Source organism: Hyla sarda, chromosome 7, assembly GCF_029499605.1.
Source record: "Hyla sarda isolate aHylSar1 chromosome 7, aHylSar1.hap1, whole genome shotgun sequence".
NCBI lineage: Eukaryota > Metazoa > Chordata > Amphibia > Anura > Hylidae > Hyla > Hyla sarda.
In genome coordinates this window covers 106,329,959-106,347,144 of record NC_079195.1, presented here as the reverse complement: position 1 = coordinate 106,347,144, position 17,186 = coordinate 106,329,959, and the positions used below count along the sequence as shown (strand labels likewise).

At 48.9% G+C, this 17,186-nt stretch overlaps 1 protein-coding gene across 3 annotated transcripts in view; it reads right to left on the bottom strand.

Moving 5' to 3' along the window:
- Positions 1–16,900, bottom strand: part of HELLS (helicase, lymphoid specific) — a 56,173-nt gene extending 39,273 nt beyond the window's left edge. The window contains exons 1-5 of one of the 3 annotated variants that reach the window (XM_056530325.1): positions 16,386–16,429; positions 16,094–16,140; positions 12,362–12,480; positions 6,924–7,046; positions 5,814–5,870 (exon numbers count right to left, since the gene is read on the bottom strand). In XM_056530325.1, the coding sequence (XP_056386300.1) occupies positions 5,814–5,870; positions 6,924–7,046; positions 12,362–12,480; positions 16,094–16,140; positions 16,386–16,396 (357 nt within the window). In that variant the 5' untranslated portion in view covers positions 16,397–16,429. The other 2 variants (XM_056530326.1, XM_056530327.1) reach the window with 2 other exon arrangements.
- Positions 16,901–17,186: the final 286 nt, after the last annotated feature.

Sequence of the window (17,186 nt, the reverse complement as noted above, 5' to 3'; positions counted from 1 at the left end):
ATAAGTCCCAAGGAGGAGAAGGACCGATAGAGAGTCAGCATGTGCCACTCCCTGAAGAAAGGTCCGGATATGAGAATTGGATGCCAGAGGACATTGAAGAAGAATGGAAGGGGCCGAAACTTGACCCTTAAGGGAGCTGAGAGCCAACCCTTGTTCCAGCCCCGACTACCAAAAGGAAATGAAAACATGACTGTAGAAGACAGCTTCACAGCAGCAAAAATGAGACCGCCAGGTACGGTGGTAAATCTTCAGAGGGCTTGCGAGCCCCGAGCATGGTGCGAATTACTTGGGAAGAGAAACCGCGGGCCCTTAGAACCTCAACAGCCACGCCGTCAAATGCAGAGACAGTAAACTGGGGTGGCACAGGGGACCTTGAGATGGGTCTGGATGAGGTGGGAGGCTCAGCAGTACGTTGTCCAGGAGCCTGACCATCTCTGCGTACCACGCCCTCTGAAGCCAGTCTGGAGCCACGAGAATGGTGGGAATGCCCTATGCTTTGAGTTTCCTCAGGACCCTGGGAAGGAGAGGAAGAGGAGGGAACAGATAGGGTAGGGCAAAGCCCGACCAAGGGATCACCAGGGCATCCCACAGCAAGAGCCAAGGGGTCCTGTGACTTTGAAATAAAGAGGAACCTTTTGGTTGTAGCGGGACGCGAAGAGGTCCACGTCTGGAGTGCCCCAGAAGTCGCAGATCTCTGCAACCACCTCCGGATGCAGAGGTCACTTGCCGGGGTCAGCTGAGGACCAGCTGAGAAAATCCGCTTCCCAGTTGTGCACTCCCGGAATGTAAATTGCCGAGATTGCTGGAACCCTGGAGTTCCACCCAGAGAATAATTTTGGTTACCTCAGCCATCGCTGCGAGTGCCGCCCTGGTGATGTTCGCCAAAGCAGTTGAGGTGTCCGACTGGACACGAACAGGACAGTCCTGAAGCAATCGGACTCCTGACAAGAGTTAGCCGCTTGTCCGGCAGGAGTAGAATGCGGGCCGCAGTAGTGTCAAACTGGAGCCCTAGGAACACCAGTGACTGGGAAGGAGAGAGGTTGGACTTGTCTTTATTGACTATCCAACTGAAGCGAGACAAGGCCTGGAGGGTGAGGCCAAGACTCAATTCTGAGCCATGGTTGGAGCCTTGATCAGGAGGTCGTCCAAGTAAGGGATCACTGAGACACCCTTTGCCCGTAAAAGGGCCATTACAGGTGCCAGGACCTTGGTAAAGACCCGCAGAGCAGTAGCCAGACCGAAAGGGAGAGCTACAAACTGAAAATGTCCCTTCCAGGACGGCAAAGTGGAGGTACCGCTGATGACCTGGGAATATTGGAATGTGGAGGTAGGCATCCTTGATGTCCGAGGAAAAACTCCCCTTGATACATGGATGCCACTGCCAAATGGAGAGACTCCATTCGGAAATGGCAGAGTAGAAGATGCTGAATGAGATGCTTGAGATCCAAGATTGGGCATACAGAACCGCCTTTCTTGGGAGTGCGGCCCCAAAAGGCTTTCGCTAGTGAGGGGGACCCGGGAAAGGAAAAAAGCGATCGCTTGGAAGGAGGGCAAATTCGATCTTGTACCCGTTGGCTACCATGTCCCTGACCCAGGAGTCCTGAACGTGCATGTTCCAGGCATCTCGGAAGAGTAAGACGATCTCTCACCTGAGAAATCCGCGGGTGGGGCGTCCCTTCAGGCCGAGGTAGGTTTGCGGGTGCCCGATCTGGCCGCAAAATAGCTGGAACGGTTACCCAATTGTCCAGGAGGGACGGTTCCTTGAAGGAGCGAGCCTTCTTGTACCGCAAAAGGTGCCTGCCTGGACCCTTTATTGGGACCAAAAGTGGACTGGAAAGTGGAGGACTTCAAATGGGAAGTAGAGAGCCGAGTTCTGAGGAAATAAGGAACTCTGTCAGTGGTGCTAGGTGCTTGCCAAAAAGCCAAGAACCAGCAAAGAAGTTCAGTTAGAGTCTTCTTTAGAGGTAGCGTCTGCATCCCAGGCTTTAAGCCACATGGAGCGATGGAGGGCCACCACCGACTGCATGGAAGCAAGACAGAAAATCTCCAGCCTTTGAGCATTGGAGAGCTAGGTCAGATAATTCCTCCGGGGAGGGGGGGGCAAATTTTGCCAATGTCTCCACCTTCTTGTCTGCTGGATCCTTGAAGGCAGCCACATCAGTCAATTGCAGGGTAGTCACCTTAGAGAGGCGGGAGACCAGTGGATCCATAGTTGGGGAGGAAGTCCACCGATCAATGAGGTCCTTGGCGAAGGGATATTGCGCTTGAAACTTTGTTTCCTGAAACTTCTCGTCAGGGTGCCTCCAGGCAAACTCCAGCAAAGCATCAAATTCAACACGAGCTGAAAATCTTGGGTGCTGGTGGGGCAGGATGAAAGGAAACTTCTGGAGCTACGTCCTAAGTTCCTGGGTGCTCTAGGTGGAAGGTGTCTCTTATGGCCGAAACCAATGAGTCCACTGTTTCAGACAAATCTGAGCTGTCCTCTGAGTCAGAGGCCGAATCAGAAGCCTCATCTACAAGCTCTACAGGTGAGTGGGAACGGGTGGAGGCAGCCCTGGAAGAGGGAGATACTTACCTGGTACACGGTTCTGGGGAGCCAGAGGGGTGACCAGGGGAGCGTCCTCTAGCGGAGTGACGCTTGTGGCAGACTGGAGCAGAGGGGTGATGCCTGTGAGGGGAGCGCTTGTGTCTGTTAGAACACTCAGGAGGAGAGTCAGATATACCCCTATTAGGCTGGGTTCACACCACGTTTTTTTTTTTAAATACGGCTCCCGTATACGGCTGGGAGGGGGCGGGGCTTAATCGCGGTGCCTGCACTCAGCCGTATTCGGGAACCGTATTTAACGTATGTCTATGAGCCGACCGGAGTGAACCGCAGCCTCCGGTCGGCTTCGTTTTCGGCCATATGCGGTTTCCTGACCGTAGGCAAAAACGCGGTCGACCACGTTTTTGCCTGCGGTTGGGAAACCGCATACGGCCGAAAACGAAGCCGACTGGAGGCTGCGGTTCACTCCGGTCGGCTCATAGACATACATTAAGACATAAAGACATACATCATAGACATACATTAAGCCCCGCCCCCTCCCAGCCGTATACGGGAACCGTATTTAACAAAACGTGGTGTGAACCCAGCCTTCCACTTGCGAGAGCGGTTAGTATAGGGAGTGGGTCTCTGAAGGGTTGGCTTAGGGAGGACCTCTAAGGCAGTCACCACAGAAAGGGAGACCAGAGCCAAGTCGGAAATACACTGGGAGAGAGGGAGGATACCCAGACTGGAGGGATAACCGAGCCCAGAGAGTCTGGAGGAGCATTCTGAGCAGAAATAAAAGGGGGTCAGGGGGAGCAGTGGTGCAGGCGGAACCAGACATTATTACAGCCCTTGAAGGTATAATAGGTGACCAGCGTCCCAGTTAACTACTTAGAGGGAGGAACAGGTCTGGGCTCGGATATAGTGAAATGAAAGTCTCACCCAGTGTGTCCCCCGAGGGCAGCTGCTGTGAGGAGAAACTCAGTAGCCAAGAGAGGGGAGGGGCTGAGAATGCAGGACCAATGAAAGAGGGGGCCATGATAAAACAAGGGCGACTGATTGGACCTGAAAAACTCCTGAGCGCGTACAGCGCTAATTGGTGTAAAGCTCCGCTGGCCGCAGGGCTAAAGTCCGTGCAGAGCCCGCGGCTGATAACATGTGGCTGGGATTTAATGGCGCCCGCTCCCAGCCCTGAGTGCATATGTGAGCGCAATGGGAAGGGAGCGGGTGAAAACACTGCAGCAGCTTCTAAACTCTGCCGACAGAAACTGAGACACGGGCGCGAGATGCGGCTGAGGCTGAAGCCAGCACTCGCATAAAGAGAAAGTTGGCAGCCACGGCTGCTGAGGGAGGGGAGCTGGGGAGAAAACGCCAGCGCCTTAATACAGTCCACACCACTGCAATATGTGCCACACCAGTGCATATGTCCCCCAAACACCTGAAAGTAAGGGAGGGCTCCCTAGTCCCTCCTGAACATGCTCATAACCTCTGAAAAGAGTTGCCCAGGTGAAAATAAAGAGTGGGCCAAAACTGGGGGTCTCCAGAGGCTGAAAGTCCCCTAACTCAAAGAAAAAAGGAGGGGAAAATACTCACCTCAGTCAGAAGAACTTTCCTCATGAAGCCTTCAGTTTTTGGCACATGCATCATGCCGGGCTGTAACAGTGAGACAAGAAGGGAGGTAGGGGGACTCTGACCCATGAGGTATAACCCCAGGCACTAACCGTTGGCGAGAGGGGGTTGACAGTACATCCACGATGCCTGTGCCCCCTCAATAGCAAATGGGGAAACAGTGAACACTATGTTCCCGAGTCCCCACCTGAAAACAGAACAAGGAGAGAATTCTAAACGTCCCTAAACTTGGGAAAAAAAAAAAAACAGACCTGAATGAGGGGATTTCTCACTTATCCACACACTTTTTAAAAGTCTGGGGGCCACTGGAGGTAGCAGCTGGGTGAGGCTGGGCCGCATGAGCCCCTTACATATAATGCCCCCTTCATGCGCCAGAGACCCAGACACCCTTACCTGTCCTTTTCTTCTCTCCGGCGGCGGCCTGACGAGTGACATCACTGACGTCCTCCTGTGCGGGTCCACGGAGGACGTCACATGCGTGACGTCCCTCAGACACAGGCGGGCTGGCCGGCCAACCGGAGACCAGGAGGACAAGGGCGGGGTAAGTGAAGCTTTCCGTCATTTAGCACTCCTTGCCTGAAGTAGGGCTAACTGTCTGAAGAAGTTACCTGCCCGTCACCACATGTCCTGGGTGTCAGGCAATACAAATTAAACATACCTGGTGCGGGCCACAAACTTTGGGAGTTTGAGACCCCTGATCTATAGCAATCCTTTGATTGTTAATACAATTCAGTGCTATGCATAGGACTGATCAGTGTTATCAGTGATTTTCTGCTCTGCTCAATCTCAGACCAGAAGACGGTCGGAGGCAGGCGAGAACATCCGGCCACCATGCTGGATGATCGGATCTCTGCGGGCGATCCGATGCTCCATATAAACTACTGCACTGCCGCGATCTTTATTGATCTTAGTGGGTTAATTGCAGACATCAACGCAATTGTGGATGTCGGCCATTACCGGCAGGTCTCTGGCTGCCGATAGCAGCTGGGACCTACCGCGCATGACGTGAGCAACGGTCCGATGCTTGCAGTCGTGGCGGTGTGTTAAGTACTACCGCACCATGACTTACATTCATTGTCGTTTGATTTCTTTTCTGTCTGTCCACAATGCTCTCTGCTAACACCTGTCCCTGTTAGGAACTGTCCAGAGCTCTCCTGCTCTAGACAGACATATCAGCAGAGAGCACTGTGGACAGAAGAAATCCAATAAGAAAAAAAAAATTCTTCTGTAGTATACAGCTGCTATTTTTAGTAGAAGCTTGCTGACACTGAAGGCAGTCTAGCTTGATAAGTTATCTACCCTTCTCCAATGTGTAGTTTAGCAATAAGTTATGGGAGGAGTACAGAATTCAGGAAAAGTAGATCAGCATAATAGAACCAGTGATTTATCTCAACCCTCGCAACATTTACTGTAGCAGGTGTACCTTTCTGAAAGGACTGGTTAAGCTGCAATAAATAGAGTAGAAATTTTACACCAAAGTGCATTAAACTGAAATGGGACACAGATGGATGAGCCACTGGAATTAAAAATCAAGAACCAGTGAACAAGAATCATAAGTTTAGCAGTACTACAGGATGACAGTAGGGAAACCAATTTAACAATGAACACTTCCTACATGTAACCCTTATGAGGAAAAGTAAACTACAGAAAGCCATACCTTTGCTGTTTCACGTATTGTCTGCTTCTTTTCAAACTTTTCCTTTCTTCTAATCTCCTAAGAAAATATACGAATACATATTAAGTTCTATTAACCAGAAAACTGTGTAGTACAGTTTTTAAGCCGGAGACAAAACTGTGGTCAACCACGGTTTTGACTCCAGCTTAAAAACCGTACTCCAACCGCACACTTTTTTAACATGGACGTCAATGGGAAACGCACATGTATACGGTTCCATACGGGAAACCGTATACGTTTTTTTACTTTGCACATACGCATTTTCATCCTTAAGTCTCCACACAACACCCCTCCCATTAAAAATGGACAAAGCTTGACATTTTTTTAAATTTTTTATTTTTATAAAAACGGATGGAACTGAATGCACTTTTTAAAATACCCGGTTTACTTTTTCCCCATACAGTTCAATCCTTTTTTTGCCATACGGTTTTCTTTAGAAAAACTGATTGAAAACAGTATGGCAAAAACGTGATGTAAACCCAGCCTAAGCCACATTTTAAAGCACTTAAAGATCCATTATTTTAAAGGACTTCTGTAGTGAAACAACTTATCCCCTTCCCAAAGAATAGAGGATAAGTTCTAGATTGCGGGGGTCCGACAACTGGGCACCCCCGCGATCTCGTGAACAGTGGCCCTGCAGTTTGCTACAAGATGGCATCCTGACCCCTGCATAGAGCCGTGGTTGACATGCCCCCTCCATGTATCCCATAGATACATTGAGGCGTGTCAGCCATGGCTTCCTACAGGGGTCAGAATGCCCCCTTCAAGCAGACTGCAATGATCTATGTCATGAGTGCTTCACTGCGAAGGGTTGCCTATGGCAGCCTTAAGCAATTGCCGACCCACTATTGATCAAGGCATTTAACCATTTAAACAACTGACAGAGCGATCTTCGATGTCCATTAACAGCAGATGTCCGCTGCTCATAGCAGCGGGCATCTGGTGATTATGAAGCGGACCAGGGCCATATTCCCCTCATCCAACCAATGACGTACATATAAGTCATGGGAAGGGGTTAAAAATCTTACACAATGACAGACGATACCCTTTGTTTTGAAACCCACATACACCCATCACACAATGGTGGCATACCTCTTGCTGCTGCTGTTCCATCTTTGTTAAGAGGAATTTAGAATAAATGTTGCTTTTCTCAAGTAAATGTTGAAGCCGCTTAAACCGCATCTCATTGGAATCTCTTTCCCAAGACATACGAGCCTGTGTGAAGACAGTGATCAGAAACATTTTTTGGGAGATACATATTAAAAATGAAAACCACTCAGGAACAAGAATAGGGAAAAAAAGGGAGATTTTTTAACACTTACCATAAAATCTCTCGAAGGATCCATTGGGTACACAGACTGTGGGAGTATGCGCTTGTCTCTAGAAGGTATGACACTATGGCAACAAAGAAGTCAGCTCCTCCCAGCAGGATATACCCGCCTCCAGGCCCTGAGCTAATCAGTTATAGTACCAGAGCAATAGGAGAGGAGGGGACCGACAGGTCAAGAAAAAAAAAAAAAAAAAAAAAAAAAAAAACGAACTGTCCGAGAACCAGAAGAAAAGATTAACTGAACACACCTTCGGACAGAGAACCAAAGAGAAACCCAAAAGGGCGGGAGCTGTGTCCCCCAATGGATCCTCCGAGAAAGATTTTATGGTAAGTAAATAAAAATACCTCCTTTTCTCCATCGGCTCCATTGGGGGACAGACCGTGGGACGTACCTAAGCCGTCCCTTGGGTGGGCAGATAAGCAGTCAGGCAGACAGCTGTTCCACTGCAGCAGTTTACAGCCCAGACTAGCATCAGCCGATGCGAAGGTATGAACCTGGTAGAACCTCGAGAAAGCGTGCAAAGACGACCAAGTAGCTGCCTTGTAAATCTGCGAGGCCGAGGCTTTGTTCTGAGAGCCCAGGATGCCCCAACAGAAACGGGTAGAATGAGCCACAACCCTGAAGGGAGGAATCTTCCCCCTACAGCGATAGGCTTGAGAAATGGTGGCCTTGGAAGCAGGTTGTCCCTTACGACTACCTTCCGTAAGGACGAAAAAGGAATCGCACTGACGAAACAAAGAAGAGATAGAGAGGTAAGAACTAACAGCACAAACAACATCCAGTTTGTGGAATAAACGCTCCTTAGGATGAGAAGGAGCGGGACAAAAGGACAGAAGAACAATGTCCTCATTGAGATGAATGGCCGAAACAACCTTAGACAAAAAAAGGAAGGAACTGGTCGGAAGACAACCTTGTCCTGGTGAAACCAGAAACAGAATGGCAGAAGAGAGCTGAAAATTCAGACACCCTTTTATTTCCAAGAAAAGAGGCGCAGGGACACCTTCCCTAAGGGGTTCAAAAGGTTCACCTTGGAGGACACCCAGAACCAGATTCAAGTCCCAAGAGGGAGAAGGTGACCGATAAGGAGGGGCAGCATGCGCCACTCCTTGAAGGAAGGTCCAGACATGAGAATTAGAAGCCAGAGGACGCTGGAAAAGAATAGAAAAGGGCCAAAATCTGAATCTTAAGGGAACAGAGACAACCCCAGTTCCAATCCCGACTGCAAGAAGGAGAGAAGACGGGGGACAGAAAAAGTAACCGGAGACCAGACCTGAGCTTCACACCAACGAAAATAAGACCCCCAGGTATGGTGGTAAATTTTCGCAGAGGAGGGCTTGCAAGCCCTGAGCATGGTGCGAATGACTTGGGAAGAGAAACCGCGGGCTCTCAAAACCGTGGTCTCAACCGTCAAATGCAGCGACTAAGTTGGGGTGGCAAAGAGGACGCTGAGACAGCAGGTCCGAACGAAGTGGAAGGCGCAGTGGAGTGTCGTCCAGGAGCCTGACCACGTCGGCGTACCACGACCTTTGAGTCAATCTGGAGCTACCAGTATGGCGAGAACGTCCTCCGCCTTGAGCTTCCTCAGAACCCTGGGAAGGAGCGGAAGGGGGAGGGAACAGATTGGGCAGAGCAAACCCTGCCCAAGGAATCACTAGGGCATCCACGGCTAGAGCCAGGGGGTCCCGGGACTTTGACACAAATGGAAGGATCTTCCGATTGTGCCGAGACGCGAAGAGGTCCACGTCTGGAATGCCCCAGAGGTTGCAGATCTGCGCAAAGACCTCTGGATGTAGGGACCACTCGCTGGGGTCAGCTGAGGAAGTCCGCTTCCCAGTTGAGCACACCCGGACTGAATTGCCGAAACCTTGTTTTTCGCCCAGATGAGAATCTTTAGTCACCTTCGGCCATGGCTGCGAGTGCCGCCTTGCCGACCTATGTACGCTACGGCCATGGCGTTGTCCGACTGGACGCGGACAGGGCGGGACTGAAGCGGGGACTCCTAATGAAGACAAAGAAGAATCACCCTCAGCTCCAAGATGTTTATCGGAAGAAGGGCTTCCCAGGGAGACCAGAGGCCTTGAACTGTCCGGTCCCTGAACACCGCGCCAGCCTGACAGACTGGCATCTGTGGTAACTACCTGCCAGTGGAGGGAAAGAAATGATCGCCCCTGAAGGGGGAAGTGGAGTCACCAGAGACTAACGGATCCGACGAGGGTGAGCAATCTTGCGATCAAGAGACATCAAGAGACAGAGGAGAGCGAGAGAATCGCCAGTTGAAGGGGACGGTAATGAAACTGGGCAAAGGGTATGGCTCCCATGGCCGCTACCATCCAATCCAAGATTTCCATGCAAACGCGGATGGAAACTGGGGCCTGGGCCCGAAGAGAGCGGACTCCTGACAGGAGCGCCAGACGTTTGTCCGGCGGAAGGCAAATCTGGGCAGAGGCAGAGTTGAATTGAAGTCCCAAGAAGATCAGAGACTGGGTGGGAGAGAGGACAGACCTGTCCCTGTTGACCATCCACCTGAAGCGATTCAGGGTCTGGAGAGAGATCCACATTCTTTAGAGTCTGGACTAGTGGGAGCCTTGATGAGAAGGTCGTCCAGGAAAGGGAGCACTGAGACTCCTCTCGACCGCAAAAGGGCCATCACTGGCGCAAGGATCTTGGTAAAGACCCGGAGGAGAAGTGGCAAGACCAAAGGGTAGGGCTAAGAATTAAAAATGCCCCTCCGGAACCGCAAAGCGGAGGTACCGCTGATGGCCGGGAAATATTGGAACATGGAGGTAGGCATCCTTGATGTCCACCGAAGAAAAACTCCTTGTTCTAGGGATGCCACTACCGAATGGAGAGATTCCATTCGGAAGTGGCGGATGAGAAGATGACGGTTGAGATGCTTGAGGTCCAGAATTGGTCGCTCAGAATCGCCTTTCTTGGGGACCACAAAGATTGGAATAGAAACCCCGAAAACGTTCCCCTGGAGGAACAGGGACTGGAGGGCCTCCCGAAACTGCTTCCCAGAGAAGGAGACCGGGGGGCTCGGGACTGGGGGGAAAAAAAAAAAAAAAAAAAAAAAGGACAATCCCTCGGAAGGGAGGCAAATTCGATTCGGTATCCGTTGGACACCACGTCTCTGACCCAAGAGTCCTGAGTGTCGATAAAGTAAGACTACCTCCCACCTGAGAAAAATCTGCGGGTGGGGGCTTCCCTTCATGCGTAAGTGGGATTGCGGTTTCCCAATTTGGCCGCAAAATGGCCAGAACGGTTGGTGTCCGACTTCAAAGACGGACGTGTCCAGAACGAGGGAGCCTTCTTGTCCCGCGAAGGCGCCTGCCCAGACCCCTTATTTGGGCCAAAAGGAACCGAAGGAAGAAGACTTCCTCTGGGAAGTAGAGCGAGCCTTATTTTGAGGCAACAAGTAACTCTTACCCGCCATTGCCTCAGAGATAAGTCTCATCAAGGCGCTTGCCAAAAAGACAGGTACCAGTAAAAGGAAGCTCCGTGAGAGACCTTTTGGAGGCGGCATCCGCATCCCACGCCTTAAGCCACATGGAGCGGCGGAGGGCCGCTAGGAGACCCACAGCACGTCACGGGAGGCCTCAGCCACCGAACGGGAGACTTGAGTCAAGTCAGCCATATACTGGGATAGGAAGAAACCCAGGAATGGTAAGAGCATCCGGGGGAGCTAGGGGGAGCAGTGGAGCAGGCAGAGCCAGTGGGTTCAGCAGAACCAGGCATTTTGGAATTACATGTCATACAGACAAAATAGGAGACCAACAGTCCAGTTGTCTGTTTAGAGGGAGGAACAGTACTGTGTCCCCTGTGGCAGCTGCTGTGAGGAAACTCCGATCTATGTAGACAGGAGAACAGACTAGCCAATAACCGGAGAGGGGTGTGCCTGGAGCAGGGGGACTGTCTGATTGGCCCCTGCCCTGCCACGCGCACAGCACTGATGGGCGGACAATTCGCGCCTCCAGTAAGCTCTGGCGAACCTGTGGGCAGAGCTATAGCGCCCCTGCCGCCGAAATGCAGATGAAGAATAATAGTGGCGCCCGCTCCTTGCCCCGAGCACACGTCGTCCCGCATATGCGCTCGCAGGGAAGTGAGCGGGCAAGACCGATATGTGCCGGCAGCTGTCTGCTGCTTAAGTGAAAGTCAGTCGGCGCTTCATGCGCCCGTACAGTACAAGTGCCGCAGCTGTCAGCCGCATAGTAACACGTGCATAGAAAAAAAACTAACCCATTCATCCAAATATGCCGCTGCTCTCCCCAGAATAATATAGATTAAGCCTCTAGCACAGGCCAGCCCCATTAGACCCTGAAAGGTGGGCCAAAAACTGAGGGTCTCCAGAGGTTGCGAGTCAGCACCTAATGGAAGGAATATTACACACACACACACACACACACACACACACACACACACACAGTGTCAGAAGAACTTACCTAATGGAGTCTTCTGTGGAGTCTTCAGTCAGCTTTTTGTCACTTGCATCACGCCGAGCTACCATGTGCGAGCGAGGCGAGCAGGGAATAGGGGGACCCGGACCCATGAGGTACAACCCCAGGCGCTGACCGTTGGCGAGAGGGGGTGAACAGCGCATATACGCAATGTCCGTGCCCCCTCAATCACAATGGGGAAACAGTGAGCCGCAGTTCCTGAGTCCCCACCTGAAAACATGAAAGAAAAAATAAAAAACGAACACATTCCCTAACTAGGAAAATAATAAAACGGAAGACCTGGTCTGGAGAATTCTAGACCATGTCCACCTCCTTCAGACACTAAGCTAAAACTGATTAGCTCAGGGCCTGGAGGCGGGTATATCCTGCTGGGAGGAGCCGACTTTTGCCATAGTGTCATACCTCCTAGAGACAGTAGCATACACCCACGGTCTGTGTCCCCCAATGGAGCCATTACTGTATGACGTTTTGGCAACAAGGGAGCTGTAGCTTTGCCAGTCCAAGTGAGCTAGGTCTGACCTGGCTTTGACTTGCAACATTTGAGGGTTTTGCGACTGCCTACATGCGACATTTGCACTTCATAAATTCATGACCACTGCAAAGGGATAACAAAGTTGCTTAGGCAAGGCTGCGTACTCCCGAAAGTCACAAAAAAGTGCTTAGGCGCACATGCAACATTTTGTGTGCCTGAAATAGCCAAAAAATAAATAAGTGCAATTATAAGTCTCCCCCTATACTGACATACCTTTTCCATCATCTTTTGCTCCGCTGCTTCAGATGCCTTCTCAAGTTTTTCTTCTTCTTTAATCATACCTGCAGTTATTACTCCATCAGGAGATGGATCCATCTCGGCCTCTGGAGAAACTGAGTGCATAGAAAATTGTTATTTCAGATTTTTGGAAGGAGCAGTCCATGTATTTTGTGGGCTAAACTGATGAAGTTTTCAAAAACAATGAGAATACAGGAATATCTTCTGAATGCTGTTTGCTCAGTGTATGCTGGAACCTATCCTGCATGTATAGACATTACAAGATTGACAGTAAAAATGACTCAAAGTAAGTGACTCACTTGACCCACATTTTTTCCTGTGCTTTTAGGCCATGTGCACAGGCAAATATCCCCCAAAAGCAGCCAGAAAGGAATACCATCAGTGAGGCAGCCGCTCCTAGTCATGCACATGTTCACACGGCAGAATTTCCAGAAATTCAGCAGCTGCTGCATTGTGCAAAAGGCAGAATTTCCTTGCCAGATGTTTCTGTTGTGGAAATCCTGATTTAACATGTTTAATGTCTTTGCAATTGTCAATGTTTTTGCTTATTCCGCAAGGAAATGCATTGCTGTATGAGAATGCGCACTTCCACCAACCCAGTTAGTGAAGTGTGCAGAATGTCCACAAATGTTTTGCCTATGTGAACTGGGCCTATTTCAACTAATTTGTGGATATCATCACCTATTCTGTCCAATTCCTTTAAACACTGGTTTGATAAACTTTTGACTTGTGGTTCTGCATACTTTGATACCAATTGCCAAAATGGGGTCCCTATTCCCCTGTCGAAAAAGAGCAGTGGTTGAGTAATATACTGCTGCTCCATTAAACACTGCAGCATTTCCGCTATTTCCGTAAGTGCCGCACCCCGCTTCTCGTTGGCAGTCCATAGATTTTACATGGAGCAACTTTGTGGAAGAAAGGCCAATGCTCCATTCAAATATGGCTCTTCACCATACATTTACCACCTTTGCGGCTGACTGGTAATATATTTATGGTTCAACTTCTTTATATCTTGTTTCAATAGAGATACAGAATCATGTACCTGCACTAGCCTGCCCAAACAATCATTTTTAGGGTTAGTTCACAAGCAAACAATGCAGAAATTTCTAAAATGGAAAAACCTTCTTTGCAGATATTACTAACAAATCTGTTGTATGTGAACATAGCCTTACATTTTGACAGATCTAATCGCCCCATGTACCCAAGATGACTCCCCTGTTTAGCAGCATGACATGTGGGGTTGTCACATGACTGACCTTTAGTCCTATTCAGTTAACCCTTGGATTACACAGGTTAGGGTGCATTCACACCACGTTTCTCTCAATACAGTTCCCGTATACATTTTCAATGTAAAAACCATATTGAAAACTGTATGCCAAACGATGCATCCAGTTGCATCTGTTTTGCGTCTTGTACGGTTTTGTCCCTGTACCCAAAACCGTAGCCTACCACGGTTTTTGGTCTGGGTGAAAAACCATATTACACCGTATACGTTTTATTTTTTAACATGGGAGTCAATGGGAATCATACAGAACCGTATGAGCGTACAGTTCCATTGAGCTTGCACCGTACGGTTTTTGACTTTGCACAGTTTTTTCTTGGAATATCAAACAAGTTATTTTTCATAATGGAGTAAAGTTAAAAATGTACACTAAAAAAAAAATTTGATGCAACCGGACATTTTTTCAAACCGTACACGGGTTAAAATTTGCACATGTTTTGATACAGTTTAGTCAGGTTTTGAGGAATCAGTTTATCAAAAACCTGAGACGGGAACTGTATTGTAAAAAACGTGGTGTGAACCCAGCCTTAACCAAGGGCCCATTCTACTGCACTGGTTATGTCAGCAGCATTGTAGACACGTGTATATTAGAAATTGCATAAGAAACAGCAGATCACAATTATGCTCGGATATAGATTACAGCCAGCTATGCTTTCATAACTTAGGAATACATGCCCTAAAGCAATCCTATTGTAAGCAGTTACATAAAGAACCACGTGTCAGTGAACTGCAGCTTATGTAAAGCAATGAGATGTTTATCACACGAGATTCAGGACCCCTTTATAGATCTAGTGGGACACAACACTGGACTATAAATTGTCCCGCAGGTGCAGAAGAGTATGCTTCAAAGAGGTCATCATCTAGGGGATATATATATTAGGGATCGACAGATTATCGGTTTGGACGATATCAGCAGATACTCATGATTTTCTAAGTTATCGGTATCGGCAATTACCTTGCTGATAATGCGGGCGCTTTAAATCAATGAACTGCAGCGACTTTTGCAGGGCCAGAGACCACCGCCTGTCCTGGGTTCCTGAGTCCAACCACCGCCACTGCCCGATTACCTCCCCTCTGGCCATACCACCACTGCCCCATTGCCTCCCCCATCCCCGGTTTTATAATTACCTGTTCCCGGTGTCCGCGCTACTTCTGGCTCCGTAGCATCCTGAGCTGTCACTGTGCGCCGGGCCACTGACGGTGACGTCACATTGAGGACGTCACTCGTCATTGCACAGCGCGCAGCAACAGTGCAGGACGCTGCAGGAGCCAGAAGTAGCGCGGACCGCGTGAACAGGTCATTATAAAACCAGGGATGGGGGAGGCAATGGGGCAGCAGCAGTGACAGTCTTTGGCCAGAGGATAGGCAGGGGGAGGCAATCTGGCAGCGGCAGTGGTTGGACTCAAGACCCAGGACAGGAAGGGGGACAGAAGTGGGTGGCGACAGCGGTCTCTGGGCCCACAAAAGCTACTGCAGTTCATTGATTTAAAGCACCCGCTTTAAATCATTGATCTGCAGCAGCTTCTGCGGGGCAAGAAACAGATCAAGGTATACCCACACATGCACCCTCATTTTACCAAGGATATTTTTTTTGGGGGGGGGGAATTAAAATGCACGGAACAACGATATAAGTTATCGGCTATTGGCCTGAAAGTTCACAGGTTATCGGCTCTAAAAAAAAAAAAAAAAAATCAATATTGGTCGATCCCCAATTTTTTTTTTTTTTTTTATTATATATATATATATATATATATATATATATATATATACATATATATATATATATATATATATATATATATATATATATATACACACACACACACACACATATACACACACACACACATATACATATACACACACATACACATATACACACATATATATTTTTTTATCTATATCTCAATCACAGCAAAGTCCGAAGACCCAAAAGGTGCAGACTGAAGTTTCCTTATATTGGCGATTTTGCTCCAGAGTAGCATTTGGCTACCTCACATGCAGAGACAAATGGCATCAGGTGCCAACTCCCTTTCTACACCCCAATTTAAGTAGGTCACTACTGGGAGCTTTCTACACCACAAGGAAATCCTAAAGCAGTGTTTGTCAACCTGGGTGCCTTCAGCTGTTGCAAAACTACAACTCCCAGCATGTCCAGACAGCCTTTGGCTGTCCAGGCATGCTGGGAGTTGTAGTTTTGCAACAGCTGGAGGCACCCTGGTTAGCAATGCTGCCCTACAGTCACAGTATCAAGGAACACCACCAGGTCACTGTAGAGCCCCCAAAAAACATTTATAAACAGTGGTCTCCAAACTGTAGACCTCCAGCTTTTGCAACACTTCAGGTCCCAGTCCAGGAATGCTGGGAGATTTGCATCATCTGGAGGTGCACACTTTGGAGACCACAAGTATAAGTCTGTGCTCACATCTGCATTGTGGAGGAATCCTCAACATGTGACAGATACAGGTGGACCTGAAAGACAACAGTATATACTGGGATATATGAGGATTCCTATATACATAAACAGAACATTGCAATCACTGTCTAACAAAGGGACTAAAAATAATTGGTGCAGCCTAGTAACCCCAAAACGGCAGGACACCCCCATACGGAGGGCTGTCAGGCTTACCCCAGACACACAGCTATGATCCCGCTCCCGCCATGCCACCCATACACAGCGCTAACCAGCCCCCCCACAAATACAACCGTGCACGGACCACGGCTGCATATAGACAACGCTAACCGCCTAACGGGAGAGAAGTGTGAACAGTTACCGGGCCGCTCGAGGGAGGACAGCTCTTCCACAGGCATGGTGCTCAGAAGGCGGGAAACTTTGTCAGCCACAACAAGAAACTCGCGCCAAAAATTTCCCGGCAGCCACTCTAATACATTCTGCAAGCTCCGCCCACACCTACTGACAGCGTGCGACGGAAGAGAGGGGTCTGATTGGTCCTAAGCAGCTGAGGGCGGGATCTGAGCGCGATAAAAAGCCATGGGGGTCTAGCTGCAGACTGGAGCTCCATTCTCAACAGAAAACACGTGACCTGCACGGATCGTATTATTATTTTATTTTATTTTTTTCTCGTTATACACGTAACTCACTGCTGTCACGATATGATTATGGCTGATGATGATCAATATCATGATAATCACGAGGCTGAAGTTGGTTTCCTATTCGGCAGCTTCCTATTCACTGAAGTTGGTTTCTTATTCGGCAGCTTCCTATTCACTGAAGTTGGTTTCTTATTCGGCAGCTTCCTATTCACTGAAGTTGGTTTCTTATTCGGCAGCTTCCTATTCACTGAAGTTGGTTTCTTATTCGGCAGCTTCCTATTCACTGAAGTTGGTTTCTTATTCGGCAGCTTCCTATTCACTGAAGTTGGTTTCTTATTCGGCAGCTTCCTATTCACTGAAGTTGGTTTCTTATTCGAGCATTGTCTTATATATGACTGTGACAAATAAACCTTTCTCCTCTTATTCCTCTGTAGTAAACCTGTTTTTTATGCTTAAATGTTTAA